Source organism: Cuculus canorus, chromosome 2 (assembly GCF_017976375.1).
Source record: "Cuculus canorus isolate bCucCan1 chromosome 2, bCucCan1.pri, whole genome shotgun sequence".
NCBI classification, from domain to species: domain Eukaryota; kingdom Metazoa; phylum Chordata; class Aves; order Cuculiformes; family Cuculidae; genus Cuculus; species Cuculus canorus.
The window spans coordinates 127,004,550-127,022,291 of NC_071402.1; the positions used below are offsets into that span (position 1 = coordinate 127,004,550).

The window sequence follows — 17,742 nt, forward strand, 5'->3', positions numbered from 1 at the left end:
AGAGACCTCAGCAAAATGTCTTTCAATTTTTGGAAATCTATGCAGAAACTAAAACTTGAGAGGCAAATCCATAGGAACACTAATTTTACTGGTCCAGCTGCTCATTGCTCTTTTGTTTTGTAAACATGTATTTCTATGTAATAGAACACTTCAAAGTCCATGGAGTAGAAGTTAACAATTGGCAGCTTTGAAATTGCCTTAGCAAAATTTAATCCATCTTTTTTTTTGCCATATGCTGTAAGAGATTCTTCTGTTATGGGAGCAATTACGCTCCTGACCAGTTCCCGAAGGACCTGTGTCTCATTTGGTGAACAGAAGTATTTAATGAGCAGTGATCAGTTATTCAATATTTTTCTTTCCCTCTTCATTGGCATTGCCTCGGGCCTCATTTATTGCCAGACCTTATTAAACACTGTTCCAAAGACATAAATTATTTGTTTTGTCACAAGCCCTTTAGTATCTGACTGGAGTATTTCAAGGATGCTGGTTCAGCCCTGGAATATGAGGGGCATGTTATCTTCAGTACCTGTCTACCACTTCTCACTTGCAAAGCTGCTGCTTGGGTCCTACAGCTGCTTGAGACCCAGACTGTCAGATGGGACACCTGGGAAAGAAGTGGTACTTCTCACTGTCTACCTTCAAAAAAAATCTAGGCAATTGGTTAGTGTTGTCTTTTATCTGTGCAGCAGAGGCAGGAGTAAAAGTGTGGCTGAGGGCAGTGTTCAGTAAACTGGCAGTGATGACCTGCAAGGGTACATGAATCGAGGGACTGGGTTAAGTTTCTGAATTTCAGAGGCCTTGCTCCAGAGCATATGATTATTGGAGCCTTTTAACAAAACAGTTTCAGCGATATCAATATATCGTATTGCTGGTGATCTGAATAATACACCTTCTCTAGCGAAACTTAATGTCTGTCTTGGGCAGATGTGTTAATTTAATGCCACTAGCATACCAGTGTTCTGTGTATAGCTTAGTTATTCCAATTGTTTCCTGGATCTTCAATTTTATCAGCTGTGCTCTCTGTAAGTGGAAGATCTACTCCATTCCAGAAGTCTGTCATCTTTAAGCTCCTCTGTGAAGAGGAGATGACCAGCAGATCATGTTGACTTGCAAACTTGTCCCCACCTTGGCTAGAAAAGGAGGCTGAGCAGAGGGAGACCTGAGCAACGAGGTGGTGATTCAGACCATGACAGACCACGATGTGACTGCATTTGGGCAATATCCCTCTGTGGTGTTTCACACATCACTCTGCTTTGCCGAAACGCACAAGAGAACTTGAAACACCATTTAAATGCCTTCCAACACCTTTGCATGGGTAACAGATGTGTTGGCTTTAATTTCCTGGTTAACTTTTAAACCTGCTTACAACATGTCTAGTTAAGTTGCAAGGTGCTGTTGCGGTCTGCTGAGCAGTGTTTCGAATGCCACTGACTGGCTTTGAATGCTTTCCTTCCTGCTGAGAAGGAACTAAGAGCTTTCTTACATATATCTTTTTTTTTTTTTTTTATTCTTCCTGTCATAGCTATGTCAGTTATTGCAAAAACTCCAGCCAAATAGCTGTGCTGGCAAAACTTGTAATTAAGGTGCTGTGATAGCAGCTAAAAAGTTTTCCCTCTGGTGCAGCTTTAATTCTATTTGTGAAACTGATTTAAATTAAATCAGGCAAAAGAATGCTTTTTAGTGTATAAGCTCTGTCTCCCGTGAGGTTTTGCTGATCGGGTTGCACCAGCAAAACCTTTAAAGTGCACGGAAGCCCAGAGCAAGCAAGAACTAACTTGTAGTCCTTAATATGGTGACTTAAGAAAAAGTTGTGTAATCAAAACATTGACTGAAGGATTTTGAATGTAACTTTTCATCTTCAAATCAATTTTTATCTTTGTTATATGATTTAGAAAGAGCAGAAGTCTGCATCTGAACAACTTGTCGTTTCATAAGGCCCTGCGTGTGATTGTGGATTTTTTTTCTCCTCTCTCCTTTCACTTGCAAATAAACAGAGCAATAGAAAAACTGAATGGGTTTCAGCTTGAAAACTATTCCTTGAAAGTTGCATACATCCCCGATGAAATGGCAGCCCAGCAACCTCCGCAACAACATCCCCAGGGAAGACGTGGATTTGGACAGAGAGGTCCTCCAAGGCAAGGATCACCCGGCGCAACCACCAGGCAGAAACCACAATCGGACGTTCCTCTACGGATGCTGGTTCCCACACAGTTCGTAGGAGCCATTATTGGGAAAGAAGGAGCAACAATCAGGAACATTACGAAGCAGACACAGTCCAAGTAAGTTATTTTATGAAACTCTAATTGTAATCCTTAATAGTGTCCTTATCTCCAAAGTAAAGGGAAACATGTGAAACTTCACAGCTAGCAGTAGTGCAAATGCTGCCTCTAGTCAGAGAGCAAATGAAGATAATGGTGACTAGGAAATGTTTTGCAAGATTTATTTTAGCACAGAATTCTGTCCTTGACACATGTTCAAATACGAGCTGACTTGTTTCTACCTTCTTTTTAAAAAAATGAAGCCAGGCAGTGCTAGTAGGATGGTGTTGGATGCTGCAGAGCTTGCTTCCAGATGTACTAATGAGGTTCTGGTATAAAAAGTGAAATTGAAAGAGCTGTAATACAGTGGTCTGTGGGGCATGCAGTCACTGGGGACATATCCAAGTCCTTAGGTATTTATTCTAGCTTTAGTTTAATTTAGGGCCTTCTTAGGTTTTTTAAAGTATTTTCAATTCAAGAGGGAAGGGAATTAAAAATAATTGTCCTGTCTCCCCTCACTACTCCTTATGCCTCTCCTCCATGTATTTCTGATATTCAAGACATTTGTTGCTATCAAGTTGCAGACCACACAAAAACACAGATTGAGGAAGTGTACAGGAGGCAAAAACCAAGCTGCTAAGTGACCTAAGAAGCTTAAGAGTACTAGGGTCTAGAGACACTGGAGGAGATTGTTTTCAGTGCATGTTAAATCCCTACCCACAAGGAAGAGCTCAACACAAATGCAAAGGGAGGTAGAGGTCATATTCAAAGAATTCTTCCAGGGTACCCCTGAGAGTGAAAGATGCTGCCTTCAGCAGTTTGCTAGTGTGAGCCCCCAGCTCTGCAGTTACAGTGGGCAGGACCTGGAAATGAGCTGCATGTGAGGGCTACAAGGGTGAGTGGCTTCAGTTTTGGGAGGAGTTAATAAGGATAAGGGAGTCCTTTCTAATTACACCCCCCTCCCTAGCAAACGAAGGGACTTCCTTGTCCCCCAGTCACAATATTATCATGTTCCTTCCACCTTTTCATTAGCATTTCGTAACCCAGGAGACAGTTTGCTGTGTTTAACAACACAGATTTAAGAGATTTGTGGTGTCCTGACAAGACTTGGTTAGAGTTTGCCTATGGGTAACCAATTTTTCAGGTGATATCTAAACCACCCAATTCTCAGACTATAAAAAAAATGGAAGATTGGCATAAGGAAAGCTTTTATGTCTTAAAAGAAGGCTGGCTAGAGCAGAAATAATTGTAAGTTGCTAGCTTCACAGATATGTGATTTCAAGAACAACGTTTCATTGGTTTGAGGATAAAAAAAGAAATCTATTTCCAGTTGCACCAAGGATTGCCATGGGCTTCTTAGAAAATGCTGCCTTGTGTGAAACAAAATGAATTCTCAATATCAGAAAGAATTGGGAAAATAAAGTTGAAAAGTAGCATGGTTGTTGAAGTTTGCAAATGGCTGTAATTTGAGGGAAAGGGGAGGAGAGGAAGCGAAAAGCAGAGGTGGGAAGAGTATGTAACCTGAAGTTATTGGCAGAGGACAAGTAATATCTAAAACATTGTCTTGATGCAGGTCATAACTAATTTTGTTAAATTCCTAGAACTACATAAATCATGTTGTGGAGTAAAGCTAGTAGTTATAGGGTGGTAGAGGGTGGAGCCTAGAGGAGAAGTGATGTCAGGACAAATTTTAGCCTTAGAAAGCATAGGAAAGTAATCTTGAGGATGAATGCAAGTACTATGATGCTGGTTGCTAGCAGACATGTGAAAGACTAGGAAAGTCTGCTGGTGCATCACCAGGGTCTGGTGATAGTGTTGGGAAAACTTGATGAAATGTTGTCTTTGGTGGTTTACCACAGACTGTCTGACAACTCCCCTGAATATCTTGATGAGATTTTAATGAGGAAAGGAGATCCCAGTGCCCACAAAGATGAGGTTTAGCTGATAAAGAGTCTCTTCTATCCTTATCTTATAACATAAAAAAGTAGTATTTAGCAGACGTTTAAGTAGTTGTATACTTTGCAAAATTAAACCACTTAAAGTAGTCGGTGTTAGCTCAAAATAAATTACTTTAATGAGAGCTGGAAATGTGCAAGGCTTTACCATACGGTACTTGGTTACAGTTAGTGTTTTTCTTTCTTTCAAGAATCGATATTCATCGTAAAGAGAATGCAGGTGCTGCTGAGAAACCAATTACCATCCACTCAACTCCTGAAGGCTGCTCAACTGCTTGTAAAATTATTATGGAGATTATGCAAAAGGAAGCTCAAGATACTAAATTGTGAGTAAAACACACTTCATAGTGGAAGCACTAAAAATTCTGAGTTCTTCTTGACTCCATTTAAAGATGCAGTCTTTAAAAACTAAAGTGAATCTTTGTTGCTGTTATCCATATTTAAGTAGGAAAAGGAACTAAGACTCTACATTTCAGGATAGTCTGCTTGCTTAATTAGCTCCATCACAAATCTGGATTTTTGAGCTGTTGTCTGGCTGCAATTTTGAGGTAAACTGGAGCAAATACTGAAGTTTCTTGAGCTACTAATAGCTTTTCAGCAGAGTGAGCGTAAGGTTGTGAGCTGTCACTAGAAGTTTTAAGGTGTATTTCTTCCTTCCCAACAGCTCTTGCTACTTCAGTCTGAGTTTTATTTAGCAGGTATGTCACAAATGAAGGTTTAGATGATAGTGCTGAAATGTGTGTTACACTTGAAATCGTTCTGCGTGTAGTATAAGCATGTATAAGTGAATGAGAGTGGTAGACGTTTCTAGGAAAATAAAGTTTATCCATAACATTCATAAAAACTTTCACTCTGGTCTCCAAAAGTCTCACTGGGTGTAACCTCCCTTACAGTACAGAAGAAATTCCCCTGAAGATATTGGCACATAACAACTTTGTTGGCAGACTTATTGGCAAAGAAGGAAGAAACCTGAAGAAAATTGAACAGGACACAGATACTAAAATCACGATATCTCCGTAAGTTTTCGGTGGCCTGATCTTTTGGTGAGATCTCAAATAGTAGCAATGCTGCTGCAGTGTATTCAGGTACAGAGTTCTTACAAAAATATCATGTGTGTTTTGAAGGCTGAGATAACAGGCTTGGAAGCCTTTCCATAATGTGGATTAAACAGTTACTTTAGCTCTGTTAAATTTAATGTAAACAGTGAATCTTCATTGTAAACTCAGTCAAGAGCAAGCCTAAAAATAACATGGGCTACACGGAGACTGTGTTTAGACTATATTTTAAGTGTTGGTTGCTTTTAACATATTATACCATACGTAATGGCGAATGTTTGCAACTATAAGCCTTGATCAGTTCTGAGGTATGTATGAAAACGAGTGAAATTAGTGATGTTTTAGCTTCTGGTATAGATTAAATTTTTGGACAAGAGGGAAGGAAATAAAGCAAACGAATACTGAAAAGAGTATTTTTAGTAGCAGTTCTGTCCCTCTTGGCCAGTAGCAGCCAAACTGTGATAGACTAGTCTGCTTCAAAGTAGTAGCTTTTGGTCTGTGAGTTTGTGAAGGTAACTGACACCCGTTCAAATTTAGCTGAGATTAAACAGGAATGTTCATCTTCTCTGGAAATCTGCAAATCACTGATTAGATAAACATCTCTGTAGAAGCTTGGCTGTTTATAGCAGTTTTACCCTGGAGTAATAGGTCTTCAGAGAACCTCCTGTTCTGAATAATTAGTACCCTGGTATGAACTTACAGGCATTTGAGGGCATCCGGGACTTAGGCTTTAGCCAGAATGGGTGAGAATAGGGCTTCTAGACTGTAGAAAAGGGACAATGTTTGGAAGACACATTAAGTAGTAAGAAGAGGTGTGAATACATGCAGGAGACAAAGTGTACTGCAGAAAATAGATCAAATGAAGGCAAGGAAGCTAAGAGTGAATGAGGTTCCTCAAAAAGAGGAAATTAAAAATTGGATGGAAGAACCTTCCTGAAGGTATTTAAATGTTTATGGAATTAGTCTGAGGAAGAGCAGTGAGTCAATTGGAGCAAAAGCACTTGAATAGGTTTCAAGAATAGGTTTTGTAAGGCCAGCATGCTTTCTTAAATGTGTTGGCATAGACATTTTGTTTGCAAACAGTATACAGATTGTTAATGCTATTTCTTAAAGGAGAAAATAAGTACAGGGTAAATGGGATAATGATCTTTATTCTGTGAAACCAACTTGTCTTTATTGATTATGACACAAATAACACATTGCCTGTAAGGACTCACACAGTCTTTTTTAATTTAGTAAGTTAATAGTTTGTTCGCATTAAAATCTTGGCCTCAAGATTATACTTGTCATGCTTTGCCTGAAATAGCCCCATGAAGTCACCTGGTGTAATCAGTACATAAAAAAGAGCACATGTGCCCGTTGATTCTGCTTTGCCTAATTAGTCTTTTTCCTGATCTCTTTGATTAGGCTTTTTGGTAACCTTGTCCATAAAGTTGAAGTAAGACAGCTGGTTTCGGAAAGCCTTTCCTCTCTTCTTTGTGGTGTTTTCCACCGCTTTCCTTCCTGAGCCAGTAACTCAGTGCTTGCACACTGGAGACTTAAGAATTGCTTTGTGGATGCATTTTGTACTTGCTGCTGTTTAACTGAGATGTGCAGGTTGCCACACTGCCTACTGTGCAAGAAAGCAAGCCTTGCATGCTTCTTTCTCTCTCCTTCCTATGATGGGTTTCCTCACCACTCCTGCATCTTGCTCTGCTTATTTTTTTTGTCCTCACCCCTTCAACTCACCTTTCCTCTGTAGGTAGATAAGCCATGGCTTCCAAGTCTTCATTTTTTTCCATTTTACCATAGTAGTTCAGTATTTGTCACCTAAAAAAGCATTAGTTCAATGCTGTGACCTTTCCCACCCCCCTGAGGAGGTGCTAGTGTTTCACAACAAATGATGACTTGCACACAGCTTTTGGTTTTCCCGCTGGGAGGATTTGGAGGCTCTCCTGCTTCACTGAGGACTGGGCTTTTTCCCCTCCTTTCTTAAGGAATCCACTGTTGTTCTCAAGGAAAGAGTTTCTTAAGGTCTGTGTTTCTGCAGTGTGTAAATGTCTAAAGCCCTCTCGCTGGTAGGTCTGGTGTGGAATGTGCAGCTGTATGGTGCTTTACTGCTCTGCAGCTCATGTTCCTACAGAGCATGATGGTTTCCATCTTGTGTTGCTCCAAAGCACATCTCGGCCATCTTATGCCAAACCTCACTGTGGTGGTTTTCATTGCGTTTGCTGTGACGACAGTGTCTCCAGATTCTCAGAGAACTGTTAGAGCCTTGTCATGGATTACTTCTGCGCTCTTTGGAGGGCAATCTCAATACGCTCAGATGTCACCACGCTCAAATGATAAACCTGGATTACCCTTCCCTGTGTGCTAATTAACTGTGCTTCTCTTTCATTTGCAGATTGCAGGACTTGACACTCTATAATCCGGAAAGGACCATTACAGTTAAAGGCAGTATTGAAACTTGTGCCAAGGCTGAGGAAGAAATTATGAAGAAAATCAGGGAGTCCTATGAAAATGATATTGCTGCTATGAATGTGAGTTGTCTTGTGGCATGGACCCTTTCTGGAACTAGAACCACAGAAAAAATTAAGTGTGAGGGACCTCTGGAGATCCCCTGACCCAGCAAGGGTGTTGATCAATATACGGTCCGCTTCAAAGTTAAATGAGGAAGACCACAGTCTCTTGGGGCAGCTTGTGCCCTGTCTCACTGCTCTCATTGTGAAAATGTACTTCCTAATACCACATTGGAATTTCCCTGTTGCTACCTCTCTTGATTGCCTCTTGTATTAATCTACTGGGCTTGGCTGAGTTTTTTTTATTATTTGTGTGTGTGTGCTAACAAAGGGTTTTTCTGCTTTGTTTTGGTTAGTGGAATGGAAAAATTAACTTATGAAATGAGCATTTGACTCTTCTTGTTGCAAAAACCTAAAGGAATGCGTGCTTATATGCTCTAGTTTGTATACATTTCTTAAATTAATGATTCCCAGCCTCTTCATGTTAAAAGCATAGCAACATATGGAAGAAGGATCTCTCCTGCTTTCAATTATTTAATTTAGAAGGACTTTATTAAGGCTTTTTTTATATAGATGATTAAGGCATTTAATTATTCAAAGGAGATTGGTGATTACATAATAAAACCAACACACCTTATTACTTTGCCAAAGTATTACTAATACATATTGAGAAGTGATTGAGTTTTTTGATAAGCTATAAAGAGCTTTTTGGGTGTGTATCCAAATCTTATGGTCCAGAATCAGATTGGAAATGTTTTTTTTCAGTTTACAACAGTCTCTGATTTTCTAGAAATGACTGTTCTTCATCGTTTCCTTGCTGGCTGGAGAGAATATTCTCCCTGCTTTTCCTCTACCTCCCATACTGTAAGCAAATTGCAGGACACAAACTACACATGAGGACACAGTGAAGGATTTTATAGTGGTACACTTTTGCTTCATGTAGTGAGCAGGAATAAGGGCTGAGCTCAAGGCTGCTCTGCTCTTTAGCAAAGGTGTGGTAAGCAGAAAACTATCTCTGTTACTGCATGAATTTCAAGTTTCATTTGTAGTGATTATTAGGGTAGGGTTTTTTATCTATTGAGGTTTTGAGGGCTGGTTTTGGTGTCTCATTGGCTTATCTTGATGGCCTGAGATGGTGTCTGTCTGTAGCTGAGTTTTTTTCTTAGAGCATAGTCATACTACTGGGCAATAATCTGGAAAAGTGAAAAGGATACTGACAAGTTTTGTGTCACAGATAATAAATGCTTCCTATCACATGATGCTATCAATTCTCTCAGATATAGTCAAGTAAGGGTCGTGCGACTCTATAGTTGACAACTTCCCAGCGAACGCTGGGGTTATCTTTCCCTTTTGGCGTGAGAGAGAGAATGGTGTTATAGTGTGTGTATTAAGTCAGGGCTTGTGCATGGGCTTTCTCCATTTCTACAGGGCTGTCATTTAGTATGAAGCCGGAATTGTTATTGTTATTTCTCTGATAATTTTGTTCACTCTGAAAGTAAAATGTACTATTGCCTGTATTTCTTGCTGTGTAGTTGGCCATATGTTCCACTGATTAAGTTGTAGCAACTGATCCCCAGCTGCCTTTCCTGCTACATATTTTTAATGGTTTTGGTCTGTGCTTATGTCTGGGAAATAGGTTTGAAGCAGAGTCCTTTGGGTAATGGAGATGAACGTTTTTTTAGAATAGCATACTGACATCTTCTCCAAAGGTTAATAGCCTATGCCAACTAGGGTTTTAATTAAAGCTAATAACCAGGATTGTAAATCTTAAGTAACTCTTCTGCCATTGCAGCTTCAAGCACATTTAATTCCTGGATTAAATCTGAATGCCTTGGGTCTGTTCCCGCCTTCTTCTTCAGGAATACCACCTCCCGCAGTGAGTGTTGCCTCTGCTGCTGCTGCGGCTTCATATCCACCATTTGGGGTAAGGGCAATCTCTGATTTTGGATGGCTAGTGGACTAATTAGTTTGCTGTATTTTTGCCAAGTTACCTCAAAGATCTGGAAACAATGTTTTAGTAGCTGTGTTCTGTCAGTTTTCTACATGTTGTCTGTCTTCCTTCTTGCACACTGAAAATGGCTGGGAGCAGGCATTCATTGGTCTTTTAGTGAAATGCTCAGCGAAATCAGAAAATGGAGTTTCTTAGCAAAGTGTTAGATCCTATTTTCTAGAGAACTTGTATTACTGCAGACAGAAATCTCATAAATTTTTTTTAATAAATGTAAAAGCACTGTCAAAATGCATTATTGCTAAAGGTATAGCATTTAAATTGTGGATTAATCTCTAGAAAGCTGTGATTTACTTGCTATGCTACTCTATGAGACGTGAAAAAGTTTAATAGAATTTTACTCACATCCAGTGCTGATAAGTAATCATAAATGAGATTTCTTGCTTGGAGCAGAAGATAATTCATTGCATCAGAAAATTCTAGAATCTTTCTGGAAAGACATGGTGCTCTGCCATTCAAGAAAAGACAGCTTCATTGCAAACAAGTGATTTTTCATCTCTTCCCTGTTTCTGCTGGTGGTTGTTGTTAGCAGCTCATTGGAAGATGAATTTTTGTAATGAACTCTAAAATGTGGATGATGGAACTTTACAAACTCTGATGTGACTGACTTTGCCCTCTTTGCTCAACAATAACATCTAGAGAGCTAAGTCTGAGACTCTTCATGAACTAGAAAAGTGAATATGCAGCACAGCTCACTAAACTTTACCAAATAATTCAAATGGGGCTATATATGTTACACTAAAGGGAAGTTGTTGCCTAAATATTTTTCCCAGAGGAAGAAGCCAAGAAAATGTCACTGCAAGGAACAGGAAAAATTCCACACTTCTTGCATTGTTTGTGGGAATGGACAACTTGGGTGTTATGAATGTATTATAAACTATGTTGAGTATAATAGTGGCTTTATCAGCAAAAAGTGCTCCAGTGAATGCTACAAGGGAAATACGTTTAGACTTCGTTATTTCACTAATAGCAGTGCTTCTATGACAAATTCTCTCCCCCACCCCTGTCCCTCTGCACTTTGATTAGAGTTGCAGACCAAACTAAAACAATACAGGTTTCTGTTTCATTGTATTATATAAAATGCCAGCAGTTGTAATGGATTGTCTCAATTTTTCTTCTCTTTTTTTTTAAGAGAAGCTAGAGGTGATTTGTTAACAGTATAGAACTTTCTTTACTTTAATAGTATGGAGAGCATAGCGTTTTCTTTTTTTTTACTCCAGATTTGAAAACTATTTTGCTATTCTTGAGAACCATAAGCCCACAGTTCTGTTCCTCTTTTGGTTTATTTTTATTTCTTTCCTACTTCTTCCTTTTGTTATGGTTCTCTTGTTTTTTTTCTTTACATATGCACCTAACACAGTACTGAATTTGATGATGTCAATCTTATTCTGTTACTAGTGTGCCTTTTCCACCACCAGATGCACTTTTTTGGCCTGCTAGGATCACTGGCAGTTTCCAGGCTTCTGGAAATAGCATAATGGCAAATCCATAAAAAAGGCATCAAGAAACAAGTGTCATTGTGAATAAGAGTAGAAACTTTGCAGCTGGAAGTACTACGCTGTCCGAACTCTCTCTCGCTTCTGTTTGTACGGTGTGCTCAGTCCTCAGAATAAGCTCCTATTCCATAGTGCAGATAACAAACTAACGTACAAGAAGAAAGGACAGGTTCACAGATTCGGAGGATAAACTACGATGGCTTTTGTAGAGGTTAGGGGTAGTATCAAGACAGCCTCTGAACCTGAAACTAAAGACTTCTGAAACAAATACATGAACAATTGAAACTATCTCGCCTTTTCTTCCTAATACGTGATCTTACCTGGAAAAGAGCAGGTGGTTCAGTGGGCTTCAGTTAAGACAGTCCCTCAGATTATTTCCACTAGCTATACCTCTGGAGAGAGGGAAACAAGGAAAAGTATGAATTTATCTTTTACTGGATGCAGTTTTCTAGAAAGCAGTTTCTGATTTAAATTTTTTCTTGTTTACTCTGTTGGGCAAAGGCTTTAAAATCTTGTTTGCGTATGAAGCTAGTTTCTGGAATTTGAGTTTCTCTTCCCCTCTAATTTTTCTTTTTCCTCTAGTAGAACAGTTTTCAGGACTTCGGTTAAATAGGATATTGGGACATGTAGAAGTAGAAAGAACAAAAGAATAAGGTTGGCTGTATTATTGAAGAAGAAATGGAAAAAACTTGAAAGGCTGCAGGTAAACCACAAATGGAGATCTAGGAGAGCTCATAAGGGATTTTAAAAAATAAACTTAAATAAAAATCTTCAAGGAAAGAAGGTCTTAGAAGAAGAAATCACAGAGACTTTGTTTACCTATGAGCTACTTGTTACCTTCTCATATGCCTTATTTTGGCAAAAGCATTTGGGCAATCAAAGTCCCTTTAGCTTGTTTTGCGTGGATGCCCACACTTGGGAGCACTAGGTAGCTGGCATTGAGGATATCCTATTCAGGCAGCTGAAAATCCTTTCTGAAAACACTGCTGCCATGAGGGCATGAGAAATTTATCCTGCTGCTGTGTTACTTGTTTTTGTTAGTGCAAATTTTGCCCTCTGCTCAGGGCTGGATGAGGATGGCTCTTCCCTGTCTCCTGTTTGCTTGAGCACAGTTGTGTTGTTCAGGAATTTCAGCTACACCATCACTGGGGGCTTCTTGACATCTAGTGTCATTGAAGTCCTTTAATGAATATGTGCTTACAAACCATGTAGTGAACCTTGGGACCCCACTATGATATATACGAGGGTTATGAAGCTTTCGTTTTAATGTATGGACCCTTTCTTCACTTTGTTGGGGGGGCGGACTCACAGGGGTTTCTCCTGTGGGTCAGAAGAGGTAAGTGGGTGAACTTCACGTGTTTTTGCAGGAGAGATTCCATATGGAATTGATCCTTCATTGATCCTGTTTTCTAGTGATGTATTTTCTGTGACCTTGTGTAAGAATGGTTCCCAAAGAAACTGAGGTGTCATCTTAATTATTGAAACAAGTGTCTGTCACATTCCCGCTGTTCCTATTTTATATGGGTGGAAAGAGAAATCTGCATAGTAAGCAGATCTAGGATTTTATGTTGCCAGAGCTTAGTGACAGGTCTGAACACCCTTATGTACAGCCATAGCCAAATATTCCCAGAACTGAGTGTTCAGGAGTTTGGGACTAATTAATTTGATAGGATTAGCTGTTAACATGAGCTGTTAACATGAGCTGTGTGATTCTTCATCCTCTCCCTCTTCATGTAAAACTTAAAGGCATGTGTTTGACAAGAGCATGAACGCTGTTCTCCAGCCACTTCAGGAATAGTCCAGTGTCACAAACCTAGCAGATGTTTAAGTTATCAAACACAGGTTTGCATGTAGCTCCTTGGACTGGCTTATGCTCAGGAGGGCAATTTCCATGTGACTGAGATACCTCATTCTCTGTGGTCCATATGCACCTGTGTTCCATTTTGGGAGAACATTGAAGTCTTACTGCACAGAGACTCATCTAAGTTAATCTAATGAGATGCATTTTCTGTCTCACTAAGAAGTTGGTTGTTGCTTTACCCTTTGTCCTGGCACCAGAGTCCATACAGCAACGCCCAGGCTGTCCTCGGTGTCTCTTTTTTTACAGATATAGTGCTATACATGACAAACGGTGTCTGAGCACCGTATCTAGTGCAGGACAAGAATCCTATTTTTATAGTTGCCAGTCACTAGCAACAATTCTTAATATAGCAACTGTTTATTTATTTGCAAAGTCCAAGCTCTGTTTGCCTGCTTAAAACACTTGCTTTGTGTAGTCATTTAAAGGGGATGCAATGGAATTGCATATTGTGATTTGAGTCCTGAATTTTCCTGTCCCTCTTTGCAAAAACCTGAGATCTATATACTCTCTATCCTCCTAAAAGACAAGTAAATTGGAACATGCTGGAAGCATTGAAACATTTTAACGTTTGGGGAAAAAGTAGGATTTAAGAAAGAACTTAAGAAATGTCTCTGTTTAGAATATCAGAGGTTAAAAATTCTTGTTACTTGGCCATGATTTTACTCATAATCCTGGTGATGTGATAAAACTATGGTGTTGGTTCTTTTTATTAATCTGTGCCCTTGTGTGACGACACAAAGGGCCATTAGCCTTTCTGTGCCTGTTTGTAGCTGATGTCTTGTCCTTCTGCTCTTGGCTCTGGAGAACCACTACTTTCTGTTTTCCCTTAAATATTTCTCCTTAAGTCTACGCTTAAATGCCTGGTGCCTTGCAGTTCTGATACAGTTACAGTTTCATTAGTCTGTTGCTCATAATGAATGGCATGAGCTGAGCACCCATGCAAAGAATTGGGATTTTTTTTTTTTATGAGGAGAGTAAGATTCTGCAAAATGGAATGTGCCTCGTGCTCATGTTTTCCAGAAGATACGTTACCGCAAAAAGTGTTTTAAAAAGTATCCTAGCCAAACTGCTTCAGATGTAATTGTAATGCTCAAAGCTGTCTTGGTGAAGTTGTTGGTTCTGTTTCCTGAACTTCGGGGAGAACATGTGCGTGTTTGTTTCTCGAGAACAAAAGTTTGTTCTCCTGCAATGCTGAAGATTTTAAAGGTCCAAACAAACAAGAATTCCATGTCTTGGAGTTCCAACTGTGTACAGTCATGCAATTAAATACACTTGGCCTATCTACTGGGGTTAAGTAGCTTGCACCCTTCGTGTTATAACTGAAACTTTGCATGTTTACTTGTACATCTGACTGCATTTCTTTTGTATCTGAAAGTTGCCATTGCAAGGGGGTGGGAGAAAGAGGGCTGACCTGTGGATGGTTAATCCTGCCCTCAAACCACCTGAAACAGAGCAGCAGAATTAATTCTCTTGTTATGAGGGATTCCTGCCTGTTGCATGGCAGATGTACTCAAACATACAGGAAGGTGAAAAGTGGGAAGCGGGCAGCTTTCCTCAAGTGTTTCCACCAGCTGCTCTCATACATCTGTAGGGTCCTGTATGAGATGGTGGAACTTTTGCTGCACGAAAGGTAGTGAAGGTGCAGAGAGACTCCTTTGCTCATAGCAGGGCTACTTTCTCTGCTGATCTTTTTGCATACCTGTTGTAGCTTCTTGAAGCACTGCCCTCCAAATGCTCTTTCTAACCTTTAGTTTAGCATCACTGTTGATTTTCAGGTTTTAAGATATGCACAGAGACTTCTAGGAAGAAAAATAAAAGAAAAGCAAAAAAAAATAAAACCCCAAATCAACAAGGTAGTTTCCTACAGTAAACAAAACCACAAAATCAAACCACCCTTTCCTAATGACAAAAAGGGCTTGTACAGCTAAGCTGATAGGTTGCTTTCCTTTATTCTTTTTGCCATCTCTTGAAGCTTTTTGTTGCAGGTGAGGAACATACCAATGGAATACTTTCTCCTTAGAAGATGTGATCAAGAGAGAGATTCCTTCTTTATTCTCCAGTAATTTTCTTTAATAATAATAAAGAAAAGATCTTCTATATCGCATAGATGTGAGAGAAGAAATAACTATATTGTGCTTTTGGCAGGAAAGAAAAGTAATTTAAAATGAAAAATTGCTTCATTGAGGGCCTTCATTTGATGCCCTGAGCATAGATGAGACAAGGAAGAGGAAAAACTGTCCTATGCTTCCAGGTACTTTGACTCTTACTTGGTGGAGTTGGGCTCCTTTGGATGTCTGGGTTTGATAGGATTAGCTTGTGCAACTGTTATGTCTAAACTACCCAGGGGTACTAATGTATGTACATCCACAATGTGTGTAGTTGTAAGTGGCTTTGCCCTCATTTGCCTAGCTTGTTAAGCAGTAGAAGACTTTGTAAGGAGCTGTCCTGCAGCCAAAAGAGGATGTGGTTTTGGGGGATAAAGAAGGATTTGGCACTGTCTTTACAAAATGGTTTTACATCAGTGAAATGAAAACCATACTTGTGCAGGAACACATAATCTTGAGGAGGGCACTGTAGGATAACAGCATTGTCTGAAAAAAAATACTACCAGCTAATTAGACTTCTTTTGAAGATTGTAGTCTTGGTGCCGTAAATATACCTTTCCTGTTGCTTAGTTTCTTAAAATCATTTAATGATGTATTTTTTGACAGTTAAGAAATTTGCTCCATGGTGCATAACATTGTGGGAGAAAATGGGGGGAAAATGGTTGGTGCTCCAACCGCCTTGAAGTCGCCTGCTCCTACCATGCTTGGTTGGCAGGGACCCTTCTTCAGAATAATCAAACTATTCTTACCCTGGAGATGGACTGGCCTCCAGAGAGGGAAGCAAAAATGTGGTTGACATTATTTGATATACAAAGGTCTGGCAAGTTGACAAGTGGGTATTTTTTTAGGTGTTGAAGCCTCTAGTTATTCTTAATAGCTCTTTTTACAATTCTGAGGTTGTGATAATGCAAATAGCATCACTTGCTAACTAGTAATGCACACTTTTAAAAATAAAAATGGCTTCTTTCTCACCACAGGTTTAAATACTTGTAGTGATATGTGTAGTTCCTTGGGGCAAGAGAAGAATTTCTGTTGGTCCCCTGCTCTCAGATTCTTGTTGTGGGGAGATAATTTAAGTGCTGTTCCCTTGAGGATTTCAAAATCCCAAGCTCCAAGTTACCAGTCTTAGCATCTTCTGAATGAACTAAATGGGAAAATTAATTCCTTAAGGTGACAAATAATATTTTGTTACTAGTGTGTTCTGGGCTTCTTCAGGCCAGGAACAAAAATAGGTCAAGTCCACGTTCCAGTGTAGCTGGCTCCATCTCTGGTTGGTTTGTTTGTAAAATATGATGGAAAAATAAGTGACCTTTCTTGTGTTTTCACAACATGTTTTTCTTGCAGCTGCTAGGGAATCTGAGAGCAGTGCCTTTGTAAACCAGAGCTGATGAGCACCTGTATCTTTCAAAGCCACAGCTTTCGGGGGCAACTTCTAAGACTCTTGAGTACCCATGTGGCTTGTGTCATGACCATGATTTTTGAAGTGAAAATGTTTCTATACATAAACACTTTTGTTTTGGAGGTTGTGCAGTGTTGCAACACCAAATACCCATAGTAGTTCACTTGTGAATGACCAGCAAAATTCCTGCTTACGTAGTTTCACAATCTGTTCCTTATGTTGATTTCTCCTTTTGGCTGTCTATTCAGAATAAAAGGTGGCAGATTGATTGGATGCAATGCCAAAAAAAGCAGATTTTGCAAAAACAAAAAGTTCATGCCGTGTTCAGAAATATGTCAGACCTGTTCCTGCTTGTGAAATGCCTTATAACCAGCCTGCCAGAAAACGTTCCTTCTCTGCTTCTGTGATTTCTACCCCCTTGTTCCTGGCTAGGTTTTCATGTTGGAAGCACTTCTGATAGGTGCGGTCCTGTTAGTGACTTCTAGTAGTCTGAGGAGAATACCTGTGACTTGCCAGGTAGAAGACAATGGTGATGAAAAGTACTAACTTGACAGCCAAGAAGTGGAGTGAGTAGTACTAAGTGAGATGATTTTAGTAGCATCTCACTTAGGGTACTGGCCATTGTGTAATAATCTGTGTTTGAGTTTCAGGTGTTAAAATACAGTGGTCTCCAGATTAGAAATGCAGACAGGAGTCATTGCTTAGGTTTTCAGCCAAGAGGAGAGAAGCGGGTTATGTAGCTGGGCAGGGGGCTCCTACCCACCCAATATACTTTCTGGGTGTCCACGAGGGATGGGGCAGGAGAGGTAGAGCTGCATGGCCTTGCCATGAGCAGATTGCCTCAGAAAGGGTCACGTTGTTGGGTTGTCTAGTGACAGAAGTGTTTCTTATATGACGCAGCAGTAATGCTTGCAGGCTATGGGGGAGCCAAGTCTGCTTCAAACACAGCAGGTTGTGAGCCTTGGAGATCTGTTCAGGTGGAGGGCAGATGGTCTGATGAGCACTTGGCCATGCCAGGAGAAAGTTACTGCCAGTGTGATGTTGAAGCTGCTATGGGGAAGTTCCTTGTTGTACTTGGAAGTCCTTCTCAGTGCTCCTGCCTCTCTC

General features: G+C 39.9%; 1 protein-coding gene across 2 annotated transcripts in view; it reads left to right on the top strand.

Annotated features, from left to right (window-relative positions):
* Positions 1-17,742, top strand: part of IGF2BP3 (insulin like growth factor 2 mRNA binding protein 3) — a 111,242-nt gene that overhangs the window by 70,781 nt on the left and 22,719 nt on the right. For both annotated transcript variants that reach the window (XM_009570854.2, XM_009570853.2), the window contains 5 exons: positions 1,995-2,279; positions 4,405-4,539; positions 5,107-5,229; positions 7,652-7,787; positions 9,559-9,690. In XM_009570854.2, the coding sequence (XP_009569149.1) occupies positions 1,995-2,279; positions 4,405-4,539; positions 5,107-5,229; positions 7,652-7,787; positions 9,559-9,690 (811 nt within the window). The remainder of the gene's footprint in view (positions 1-1,994; positions 2,280-4,404; positions 4,540-5,106; positions 5,230-7,651; positions 7,788-9,558; positions 9,691-17,742) is intronic.